We start from the raw sequence: 12,409 nt of genomic DNA, 5'->3' as shown, positions 1-12,409 counted from the left end.
GACGACTTCCCTTTCGATCGGCACTCTCCGTGCTGATCATGAACAGGCTTACACCAATCCATCCCACCCCCATCTTTCAACCCGTAGCTGGTTACTCCTATGCCAAAGAAACTTCTAGCTTGTGTTGGGGGACTGGGGGACTGCCTACGGCACCCACCATGCTGAACTACTCGACTTAATAATTAGATCTTTTACAAAGTTCCCAACCCAGAAGCCACTTCTTGATCGGCAACTTGGGAGACTACTGTTTATACCATATTTAACCGAGTACATTCGGCATTGGGAATCGAAACACGAACAACACAGGCCTACCAAAGATTACATCAAATGACACCATGATGCCCCTCTGATGGCAACTGCCTGCCAAAGGTAGTTGCCAAAGCTCTCAATTACAGAACCTAGGACTACAGACACGCATCACCTCCACAACAGTTTGCACAAAGCCCCACATCGAAACTTTGTGCAAAACTTTCATTTTTCATTTCCCTATAAATAGGGAATAGTGCCTAAGTAAAAAGGGTAACTATTTTCTCACTTTTACTGTTACTCTGCCAAAATTACCACATACACTCGCTGACTTAAGCATCGGAGAGCCTTCGGCAAATACAACACCGGTGCTCGAAGTTTGAAGATTGCTTCTTCCTTATTTCCTTATGTAGGATCTCTCCGTACCGAAGGTCCACAACCTTCTCCCCCTGCTGAAGATCCAGCACTCCTTTAGCTAAGTTGACCTCCCAAAAAGAGCATCAACAATTTCTTTTTATAGTGTTGACATATACTGTACACGAACATAACTGTAACCTCCAGGCCTTCATGCCCAAATGAATAAGAGACGGGTGTGTGTGCCTTTCTCATTCCATTACTAATTAGCTTCGTGTCTAAGTTATACACTGACACGTATATGTTTAATTCTGAAAATGAACATATAATCCTCTCCTATTCCTTAATTCATGTAAGAACACTGAAGTTTATTGTTCTAGTATCAAACGCGTTGCCTTATGTTCACCACAAACTATAACAATACATTTTTATTTGGGAGTTTCACTAAAATACCCAAAATGGGGGCTGAAATTATAAAAATACCCAACACCCAAAACACTTTATAAACATACCCAAAACTCATCATTACACACACTCAAAACCCATTTATAAACATACCCAAAACCCATCATTACACGCATACCCAAAACCCATTTTGGGTATGTTTCTATGTTTAAATAGTGCTTAGGTATTTTTATAAATACATGTCTAGAATTGGGTATTTTTATAAATATCTATTTTTATTTTTATTTTTTAATGGCGAACTAACTTTGTGCAGGTCATTTTTAAACTTCAATTCAAACATCAATTCCTTTCTGCAAAAGGAACTGCGCGCACTGTGGTACAAGACCAGCCCCACCAAAATGATATTTCTCACAGAAAATCACATAGATTTTATACATCAAGTAATGCATCAAGCTTTTCTTCCTGTAGAAGATAGGATACGATTCTCTTCATATTTTAGATTGTTGGCGGAATAATAAAAATATGAATTTTAATAATAATAATTTTTAACAAATAATTATCAAAATACAATAACAAATTTACATAAAATTAACTTTAACAATTGAGACTTGCAAGAATTGCAATGTATTAAAGACAGATTTCGCTTATGTCCTTGTGCTCATAGTTCAGTAGATAAACAATTGATAAACAACTGATAATCTAATAAACAATTAAGCACTGCAACCTTAGATTCTAATAACGGACCTAACTAATTATACTCTTAAGACAAAATTAGGAAGAAATTTGATGAATGATACCGTAACTTAGCACAAGTGGGGAAAACTTCTCTTATAAAATGAAAAGGACCATATGGGTTTCTACATAACCCAAACATCACGCTTGAAACAACCAATGTTTTTTTAGCATCACAAATTGTTCAACCAATGTGGCTGTTTACAACAGATGCAATTTTTTACTATAATCCCATCTGATGCATTGAAACGGTGATTTCTTTTAAATTGCAAAACTTTTATATATTTTTTTCATTCAAAAATTAAATTAAATATTATAATATTAAATTTCCAATAGTCTTCCTCCTATTAACGTCCAAAAGAAAAGTGCCCTTCTTTGCTCCTTCAAGAGCTTGACAACTCAGTAGGAAAATCTGGTGCTGATGCATGGCAGAGGCACGTGCCCCGTCTCCTCCATACTTGTGTTCCCAAGGTGGCCTTCTTCCCTGTAAATGACCAGACTCCCAACTTACATTACAGAGGGAGAAAGATGGCGAGGGAAAAGTGCTTCTCAAACCTTTCTTCTGATGAGTCTTCGGAATCCTCCGACGCATTGTTGCCAGAAAAAGATGACCATCTAGACTTGCTAGATTCAAGTAGCGCAATCCAAACAAAGCCTGGATGGAAGGCCATGCCATACATCCTAGGTATATATATGTGCTTGTTATTCAAGAAAATTGAAAAGTTTTATGAATTGGGATTTTTTCTTTTTCTTTTCTTTTTCCTTGCAGCTAATGAATCAATTGAGAAGATGGCAACATATGGGCTGACAACAAATTTTATGGTGTATTTGGTGAGGGAGTATCACATGGATCAGGTTTCTGCTGCCAACATTCTCAACATTTGGACCTGCGGCTACTCTTTATTGACTGTCGTTGGTGCCTCAGTTGCTGATATCTATCTTGGCAAATTTCTCACCATTGCTCTGGCTTCCCTTGCAACTCTCGTGGTACTCAATTAATTATTTGCATTTTATCTAAAATTAATCATGATTAACTAGCTTAATTGGGTCCTTAGCATAATCTAAATTATTATTAATGCCTTAATTATGATATATATTGTATTAGGGGATGGTAACAATAACTCTGACAGCCTTTGTGCCACAATTAAGACCTCCACCTTGCTTCATTGATGGGCAACAACATCTTGAGCACTGTATTTCCAACACAAAAACCCAACTGGGTTTCTTGCTTGTTGGGCTATCTTGGCTAGCCATAGGCACAGGTGGAATTAGGCCCTGCAGCATTCCCTTTGGCATTGACCAGTTTGACTCAACCACTGTGGAAGGAAGAAAATCAGTCCATAGCTATTTTAATTGGTACTACACTTCATCCACTGTGGTCATGTTGATCAACCAAACCCTGGTGATCTACATTCAAGACTCTGTTAGTTGGGCCTGGGGATTTAGCATCCCCACCCTCCTCATGTCTTGTGCAATTGCCCTGTTTTTGGCTGGCTCCAGAATTTACCACCATGTGAAGCCAGAAGGAAGCACGTATGTCAGCTTTGCACAAGTTCTTGTTGCTGCCTACAAGAAGCGCCATCTTAAGCTTCATGACGACGAAAGGGTACTCGGAGTTTTCTCCGATGTTTCATTGGATGGAAATGTGGTGCTCTCCAAGCTCCCTCTCACTGCACAATTAAGGTAAAACTTGATGGGGTTGATTTTGCCTTACATTGCTTGAATCACCATTGCTTGCTTGTTCTTTTTCTAATTCTCATTTGGCACTATACTTTGGTGGCTCAGCTCCTTGAAGAAAGCAGCTTTAGTAGTGGACGATGACCTAAAAGATGATGGGTCTTGTGCAAATCCATGGAGGCTGTGCAGCATCCAACAGGTTGAAGAGGTGATATGCTTTATGAAAATCCTCCCAATATGGGCTTCTGGTGGCATCTGCTTCATGACCTATGCCCAAGAAGGAACATTTGTAGTGTCACAAGCCCTCAAAATGGACAGGCACATTGGACCCAATTTCCAAATGCCTGCTGGGTCAATCAAAATGATGTCATTGATCTCATTATGCATATGCCTCCCATTCTACGACCGTGTCCTCCAACCAGCCCTAAAAAAGATCACCAAACACGAAAACGGCATCACAACTCTCCAAAGAATAGGACTTGGGTATTTGTTCTCAATTCTGTTCGCGGTGGTGGCTGGACTGGTTGAGCAACAGAGAAGAGATTCTGCTTTGTCACACGCTTCAGCAGATGGCGTTGCTCCCATGTCAGTGTTTTGGCTATTTCCACAGCTAATGTTCCTTGGCCTGTTTGAGTTGTTTGGCGTTGTTGGGCACATTGAATTGTACAACAAGGAGTTTCCCGAGAAGATGAGGAGCATTGCGAATTCTCTGATCTATCTTTGCGTAGCTGGGGGTACTTATTTGAGCACCTTGGTGGTGAGCATTGTGTACAGAGTGACAGGGAAGCAATGGCAGCCCAACTGGTTGGGCAATGATATCAATGCCGGCAGACTGGACTATTTCTACTTCCTAATAGCTGCTCTTGGGGTGCTGAATTTTGTGTATTTTTGGTCCTGTGCTCGTGGATATATTTACAATTACAAGGCCAATGTAAACGCAGTAGAGACTACACAGACTGACATTTTGGTTTAGACTTTTGTCCTGTAAAGTTGATTTCCTTTTTCACAAAAGCTCTGTATTTGAACTTCTTCAATAACCCTTACATATGCATAAGTTGTTTGAGTTGCAATTCTAAGCCCATCTTCATAGCAAAATCATTCAATTTCATTCCATTTCGCAGGAAGGCAGTAACGGTAATGACTTTAATAGTCATTCGATCAATTACAGAGCTATTATTGGACGGCTGGATTGAACATATTAACACACCTTCTCACTATAGTGAATACAGACTGCAACTTGGGCCTAATCTCTTTTTCAAAAAAAATCTTTGCAAAGTAAAATTGGGCCTGGTCCGTTTTCCTTTGAGATAAGTAGGCGGAATTAGTGAAAGGGTGAGCACAATTTTAAGGTGGCTTGCCTTCTGGCAGCACTCATGACGCCCACACCTACATTCATTTCGTCAGCCATTTCATCAACTTATTTCTCCTCTTCCGTATATATATATAATATAGCTATAGCTGTGCTCCATCCACCCAAGCTTCTTACTTATAAGCTCAATCTCACACACAACTTCTCATCAATAAAAAAAAGATTGCAAAGCTTCTGCATGTGAAGGTTTCAAAGCTCTGCTTAATTATATATAGATCATATCAGATCAAAGACACTACCATGGCCGATGGTACCAAGGAAAAACAGCACCAACCAAGATCCTCATTCTGCCTCCACGTCACAGAATGCTTCCAAGACGGCAGTCCAAAGCTGTCACGCAAATCATCAAGCCCAGATAACTTGGAGGATGAAAAACATGGACAAAGAAAACCTGGTGGCTGGAAAGCCATGCCTTACATCTTAGGTCTCTCTCTCTCTCTCTCCCTCTCTCTCTCTCTCTCTCTCGAATTTCAGTCAAATTACTCTAATAACCTTTTTTCTTTAATTGACATTTGTGCTTCATGCATGATATGGTTGTAAAAGCTATTTAACTTTTATACAGGGACCGACCTTTAGTTTGGCAAACTTGGGTTATAGCCCAGGTGGCTTCTTTTTTCCAGCCAAAAAAATAAAATTCTAGGACAGACCTTTAGTTTGGCAAACCTGGGCTATAGCCCAGGTGGCTTCTTTTTTCCAGCCAAAAAAATAAAATCCTAGCTCACCAATTTAAATAACCTAACCTCATCTAGTTCTCCTCTTTGCACATCAAAAGATAGCCCAGGTGACTTCTTTTTTCCAGCCAAAAAAATAAAATCTTGGCTCACCAATTTAAATAACCTAACCTCATCTAATTCTCCTCTTTGCACAGCAAAAGAAAAAAATAGAGAAAAAAATAAGAATAACTCACACACAGCACGTAGAAAAAAAAAAAAAAAAAAAAAAAAAAGAAGAAGAAGAACCCTACCCTCACATGTAGAGAAAGAAAAAAAATGCTTTTGTTGCTGATTCACTCACCTTCAAGACTTAATTCAAGTGAACCAAGTTCCTATATTCGTCATGTAAGCTTCTCTCAATTTCTTGATGCTTTAATTTGAGGATTTTTTTTGAGTTTATGTAGTATCAATTAGGATTTGCAATGGGAGCATCAGTTTCAGTTTATGAGTTATGAATTATCAAATAGGATTTGTAATTGATTTTATTGTTCTTGTTGTATGTTTTACTTTCATTTTTTGTTATCAATGAAATCACTTGGTATTGTTGAGTTTTCTATCTACTTAGTATCTAAATTTACCCCACCCTATTTTAAAATTCTGGGTCCGTATATGAAGGTGACAAAAAATGAACACGTTTATTGAACTGGTGGTGTCGAGGTGGTGAAGCCACCAGTACTGCTAAGGGGTTGATGAGAATATTAATATGGTAGGGTAAGTACTGCTAAGGGGTTTATGAGAATATTAATATGGTAGGGTAAGGTGAAGTTGAAAAGACATGAAGAAGATGAAGAGTGTTTTTTTTTTTTTTGGGTTAAAATTTTTATGTTTTTAACTTGGAGTTGATGGTGTTTGGTTGAATTAATAATTAAAGGGTATTTAGGAATAATGGTGGGTGAAAAGGTAGGATTTTATTTTTTCAAATTTACATAGTGGGTGAGAAGATAAAGTGCATGGGAAAATAGGATAGGTGGGTGAAAATAGCAGCACTCTTTTAAAATCCTGGGTCATTCCTGCTTTTATTAGAAGGTGACAAAAAATGAACACGTTTTTTGAACTGTTGGTGCAGGAAATGATACTTTTGAGAGGTTGGCTACATTTGGGCTGTTGGCAAACTTTATGGTCTACTTGACGAGGATGTTGCACTTGGACCAGGTTTCTGCTTCCAACATTATCAACGTTTGGTCTGGTTTCACCAATTTTGCACCTCTCGTCGGTGCCTTCATCTCCGATGCCTATGCTGGCCGCTTTCGCACTATTGCTTTTGCTTCCTTCTCATCTCTTCTGGTACACCATACTCTCTCTCTCTCTCTCTCTCTCTCTCTATTTATTTTCTTTTCCTTTTTTTTTTTTTTGTTTTTTTTTTTTTGTTTCAGTAATTGCCTTACTTATAACTGGATCTCGTATAGGAAAAAAGTTTGTTTTGAAAATCGTTTACCAATTTATGCCCAATCGTTCGAATACAACACTCTAGCATAGCAGTTATATGTATATAACTTCAACGTATATGTGGTTTATATAACTGTGGATTTGAGTTGCCGGTAGCTCCCATATAACTGAGATATCAGATATGGTGAAAAATAACTCTCTCTCTCTCTCTCCGTATGGCCCTCATACATTAATAATATATAGCGTGTATTATTGTGTGTCATGCGTTTCAGCCATATGGGGTTATTAATATCGGTGGGTGGGGAGCACTGGCGGATCCAGAAATTTTTTAGCGGAGGTGCAATATTGACTAAGTATGAAAAATGGTTTTTCGGAATAATCATTTTCTCAAGATAATTTTTGGCGGCTTTTATTCCTTACACATCAAATAAGAAAGCTTGATTTTATGGGATTTTAGTATGAAGTATATATCGACTTAATGTGCCATCATTTTTAGCCTAAATCGTATTTTGCACTAAAATCGATTTTTCATATTTTGATTTGGTGGGAATTTGATTTTCTAGTATTTTTATTTGAATCCAAATGGAGAGTACTTCCTTATTTACATTGTAAACTTAAGTAAATGGAGTAATATAAAAATAAATGAAAGTAAAAGGACAAAGACATTTACTTAAATGTTGAAAATGGAAATAAGGTCATCTGTCCACCAGTTGAACAAAGGGGCAATTTGAAGCACCTATAATGATTTTTTCGGCGAGGAAATGTGCAGCTGCATCTCCTTGCGCCTTAATAGGTCCGCCACTGGTGGGGAGGGGGCCGGCGTTCATCTTGAGCTTGTAGTTGACTCCCTTTTTGTACGCAAAAATCCCAGCAAATCTTTCAAAGGGTAATGATTCATGATATTTTCAAAGGTTGAAGGATTCTTTACCAAAACCTAATCTAGCTTTGCGCTAAATATCAAGGGTTAATCGCAGATAACTACGATTAGTTAGCTAGTAATACTATAAACCTAAATAATCAAAGCTGCCTGTCAATAGATGTATGGGTTTGGTTGGACAGTTAAGCTGGTGGACGTGTGTATGCCTAAGGCTAATTAGCTACACGAATAATGCACATGGATGCCTTTAGAGAACCAGAGAATTATATATTATATATTATTTTCTCTAAAAAAATATTTTTGAGAAAAGTTAATATAAGTATATTTCTCAATAATATAAGTTATTTTGCTAAATTGTATGACTTTCTATGCAGTTATAGATTGTCAATTTAGACCATTCGTCAAGTATAAATTTGTGTTTGAATTTGTCGTATCAAAATTGACAGTCTATTAAATTTGTGTTTGAATTTGTCGTATCAAAATTGACAGTCTATTAGTCTTCCAAGTCAATATTAATATATTTAGTCAAGCACCAAAAGCTTGAACAAGCTACCCTTTGAGATGTACCGAAGTGTCATTCAATCATTAATTTAATTTGTCAAATTTCTGCATGGGGTAAGAGACCAAAAACTTCTCGTCTAAAAATTAAGGCATTTTTCCACTAGGCTAGACCCTTACGTTACGTTGACAATAATAATACTAGTTTATTATATCTCAAACCTTTTTTTTTTACCATTAACAATTATATATCAACAGGGAATGGCGACAGTTACTTTAACGGCATGGCTGCCGCAGCTGCATCCCCCACCATGCAGCGCACAGCAGCAAACATTGGGTCAGTGCACAGGTCCAACCAAAGCTCAACTGGGTGCCTTGCTATTGGGTCTAGGATTTCTATCAATAGGCTCAGGGGGGATTAGGCCATGCAGCATCCCATTTGGGGTTGACCAGTTTGACCCAACCACAGAGGAAGGCCAAAAAGGAGTTAAAAGCTTCTTCAATTGGTACTATGCCACGTTCACAGTGGTCTTGTTGATCACCCAAACTGTGGTGGTTTACATCCAAGACAAAGTCAGCTGGAGTGTGGGCTTCGGGATCCCAACTCTGCTCATGGCTTGCTCGATTGTGCTTCTGCTTGTTGGGTCTAGGGTTTATGTGCATGCCAAGCCGCAAGGCGGCATGTTCTCCAGCATTGCACAAGTTCTTGTTGCTGCTCACAAGAAACGGCACATTAAGCTTCCGGAAGAAGCAGGAATGGTAGATGGCAAATTCTACGATCCTCCAATCAAGGGCTTTTTCTTGTCCAAGCTTCCTCCCACCAACCAGCTCAGGTAATACAAATATCTTTAATCAAAGACTAATCATTAGTACAAATATAAATCTGGCAAATAAAGTTTAGGTTTTCTTGAGGAATTGCTTGAACTGTGACAATTATTAGTACTAAATTAATGCTGATTGAACAGATCAAAACCCTCTCCATGAAATAAGCAAATCATTAACCACAATCGCATTAGCTTCTATTTTCAGATTAAGTAAGATAGGGGACCATATACTTTCTTTCAGTTGAGGTTGATTTTCCTGGCACTACATTAAGTCATTATGTGGTACTACCACAGTGATATAGTCTAACCTGACTTTGGTGCGGATTAGGCAAGTCATGCCAATGAGCCCGTCCTTTTGTACCCAAGTTTAATTTCTCTTCTCGTAAATTAGATTAATTTAAAATGGTTTAAACTATCACTTGTATTATTTTTATAAAAAAAAATATATAAAAAACCTTTAAATATTTAGTGACACATTATTTATTTATTTATTTATATACAAGCAACGGTGAAACATTATTCAATTAACTCCTTTTACTTTAATAATGCTTTGCTTGCTCACCATATTAGGTTCTTGAGCAAGGCTGCTGTAATTTTGGACAATGATCTAAAGCCAGACGGTTCTCCAATCGATAACTGGAGGCTCTGCAGCGTCCAACAAGTAGAAGAACTTAAATGTGTAATAAAAACAATCCCAGTGTGGGCTTCAGCCATCGTCAGCTTCACCTCCATGACACAGCAAGGAACATTTACTGTCTCCCAAGCCCTCAAAATGGACCGCCATCTCGGTCCTCACTTTGAAATCCCTGCTGGCTCCCTCAGCGTCATTTCCTTCCTCACCATTGGCCTCTGGCTCCCGGCCTACGACAGGCTTCTCGTACCAGCCCTCAGAAAATTCACAAAGCACGAAGGAGGGATCACAGTTTTGCAAAGATGTGGGACTGGGATCATATTCTCAGTCCTGTCCATGGTGGCGGCAGGGCTCATTGAAAGAGAGAGGAGGTCTTTTGCTCTTCTGCACCCTAATGAACACTTGTCATTCGCTTGGTTGGCCCCACAGCTGGTCCTGATGGGCTTCTGTGAGGCCTTCAATATTATAGGGTTGCTTGAGTTTTTCAACAGGGAGTTCCCTGACCACATGCGCAGTGTCGGAAATGCCCTTCTGTCTTGCGCCTTTGCTGGTTCGAGCTACTTGAGCAGCCTGGTGGTGAATATTGTGCATCATGTGACTGGAAGAAACAAGCGGCCGGATTGGCTGACTAATGATATCAATGCTGGGAGATTAGATTACTTCTACTTCCTCCTTGCAGGGATTGGGGTCCTGAATTTTTTCTACTTCGTTTATTGTGCACAGCGATATCATTACAAGGCCAAAAACGTATACGTAATAGAAGAGAAACCCTATGCTAATCAAGTGGAGCTAGCATCAAACGATGCTTGAAGTTGGTGGCCTATATATATACAGAAATTCTCATATGCAGACGTCCAGGTGTTATTATCGTGCGGACTTCATGTATTTTGTATTACCTGTTCCTGATTTCCTGCTTATTTACAATAACATCCGTATGATAATAACATGCAAACATCCGGATAAGAGAATAACTACACAAATATATATATATATATATATATATATATATTAATTAATTAGAATAGTTTTATGTTGTAACTTTAATTAGGGGTGCTAGATATATATGTTGTATAAATGTATAAGAATTGCAAGAATAAGAGCATGCATCCTCTTTAGGTCTCTATGTGTTAATGTTGTAACACAAGAATTTGGGTTGCGTTGGAAATCAAAGTCGCGATGGAAATTTTTGTAACTATTATTCTCCACCTCAAGCTTTCTTTTTTATTTGCAGCTTTGTCTTGTTGTACCATAACAACAACAAAAAACCTTAATAAATATTGGGTATTGAAGTTAGGCTTGGCAATAGGTCGTGTCGTGTCGGGTTTGTGACGTGTCGAGATTTTAAACGGGTCAAAAATGGTCAACCCGAACATGACCTGTTTAATAAACGGGTCAGACATTCTCAACCCGAACACGACATGTTTATAAACGGGTTGACATGACCCAACCCATGTAACCCGTCACCTGTCCAAATTTTTTTTATTTTTTTTTATAACTAAATCAATAGTTTTAACAGTTTGATGAAACTTCCCCCAAATACAACCAAAGTAAATAATTAAATACAAATACATATTCATCAATTCAAGTTCAACTCCAAATTGAACAGAAAAGTTCAAATCAAGTTACAAAAGTGAATAAATTACAACACAAAATACAAATAAAAACCAACTTAATACTAATCAGTCTTCATCTTTCATTCAACCACATCAACTATGTCCACCAACAGTTCAAATCAAGTTACAAAATTGAATAAATTACAACACAAAATACAAATAAAAACCAACTTAATAATAATCAGTCTTCATCCTTCATTCAACCACATCAACTCTGTCCACCAACAGTGACTGTATTAGAGCCCTCCACGGAACTTGTAGCATTTATTTCCATCTTGCTAATATCCTCAGTCAATTGTTCCAAATTGGGTGCTAAAGTACAATTTTCTACAAATCAAATCATAAGGATTAAGCTGATGTTGAAAAGAAATAGATATAAGAAATAAGAATTAAAGGTTGAGCAAATATACCTTCGCTAAATATCCAGTCACGTGTACAAATTAGTGCCTCAACATTTTCAGGCTTAAGAGCACTACGATACTGATCAAGCACTCTACCACCAACACTAAATGCTGACTCAGATGCAACTGTGGATATTGGAATAACTCTTGGCAAGTGTAGTTGAGTCTAACTCTTGGCAAGTCCCAAATCTCAGGGATCCCACAGTGCACATGGTTTTTATTAGGTGATGCGGGACTGGCAACAAGGAGTTAAACAAGATGACTAACAAAAGGGGAATTATGGGACGATTGAAATGGGTGTTAGTTCATATAAATGGGCATTTGGGACCAAGTGGTATAAGCATGGTATGGGACGTGCAGGTCTGCTTGTCCAGTTATATGAATCAACGGGAGTAGATGAAGAGCATTCATGCATTAATATTATTAATGTGATATTTGGCTATGTGATTGCATGTCACTTAATTTAGTTATATCAATCTACTGTGGTAAGGTCTCATGTCCCTACTGAGCGGTGTTTGCTCACCCCTCACTCTGTTTAATTTTTCAGATGAATTAGTGGGCAAGAAAAGGACTAAACAAGTTTAGGCTAAATTAGATGAGAGTGATAGAGCTTTATTTATTAATTGTAAAGTTGTAAGATTTTTGAGTTATTTTTATAAGAGAAGTTTATTTTAAACCCTGTT

General features: G+C 38.1%; 2 protein-coding genes across 3 annotated transcripts; both read left to right on the top strand.

Annotated features, from left to right (window-relative positions):
- The first annotated feature begins 2,244 nt into the window (after positions 1-2,244).
- Positions 2,245-4,443, top strand: LOC110772870 (protein NRT1/ PTR FAMILY 2.13-like). The gene is made up of 4 exons (XM_021977353.2): positions 2,245-2,422; positions 2,507-2,724; positions 2,843-3,420; positions 3,523-4,443. The coding sequence occupies exons 1-4, from the start codon at positions 2,266-2,268 to the stop codon at positions 4,385-4,387; spliced, it is 1,818 nt and encodes a 605-aa protein (XP_021833045.1). The 5' UTR covers positions 2,245-2,265; the 3' UTR covers positions 4,388-4,443.
- A 325-nt stretch (positions 4,444-4,768) lies between these two features.
- On the top strand, positions 4,769-10,734 carry LOC110772889 (protein NRT1/ PTR FAMILY 2.13-like). 2 transcript variants are annotated; one of them, XM_021977376.2, is made up of 4 exons: positions 4,769-5,207; positions 6,563-6,780; positions 8,516-9,090; positions 9,652-10,734. In XM_021977376.2, the coding sequence occupies exons 1-4, from the start codon at positions 5,024-5,026 to the stop codon at positions 10,520-10,522; spliced, it is 1,848 nt and encodes a 615-aa protein (XP_021833068.2). In that variant the 5' UTR covers positions 4,769-5,023; the 3' UTR covers positions 10,523-10,734. The 2 variants fall into 2 exon arrangements, with proteins under 2 accessions (XP_021833068.2, XP_021833069.2); XM_021977377.2 differs by lacking the exon at positions 4,769-5,207 and adding an exon at positions 5,750-5,841.
- Positions 10,735-12,409: the final 1,675 nt, after the last annotated feature.

The sequence above is a fragment of the Prunus avium genome, chromosome 1, assembly GCF_965620075.1.
Source record: "Prunus avium chromosome 1, drPruAviu1.hap1.1, whole genome shotgun sequence".
NCBI lineage: Eukaryota > Viridiplantae > Streptophyta > Magnoliopsida > Rosales > Rosaceae > Prunus > Prunus avium.
The sequence above is the reverse complement of the archived record's forward strand: the minus strand, read 5'-3'. Positions and strand labels throughout refer to the sequence as shown.

What these genes read in the sequence shown, in the direction of transcription:
- LOC110772870 (XM_021977353.2), top strand. Translation starts at nt 2,266, where the DNA reads ATGGCGAGGGAAAAGTGCTTCTCAAACCTTTCTTCTGATGAGTCTTCG. An exon ending in GGCCATGCCATACATCCTAG is followed by an intron (nt 2,423 to 2,506) that starts GTATATATATGT and finishes TTTTCCTTGCAG; the next exon opens with CTAATGAATCAATTGAGAAG. An exon ending in CTTCCCTTGCAACTCTCGTG is followed by an intron (nt 2,725 to 2,842) that starts GTACTCAATTAA and finishes ATATTGTATTAG; the next exon opens with GGGATGGTAACAATAACTCT.
- LOC110772889 (XM_021977376.2), top strand. Translation starts at nt 5,024, where the DNA reads ATGGCCGATGGTACCAAGGAAAAACAGCACCAACCAAGATCCTCATTC. An exon ending in AGCCATGCCTTACATCTTAG is followed by an intron (nt 5,208 to 6,562) that starts GTCTCTCTCTCT and finishes CTGTTGGTGCAG; the next exon opens with GAAATGATACTTTTGAGAGG. An exon ending in CTTCCTTCTCATCTCTTCTG is followed by an intron (nt 6,781 to 8,515) that starts GTACACCATACT and finishes ATATATCAACAG; the next exon opens with GGAATGGCGACAGTTACTTT.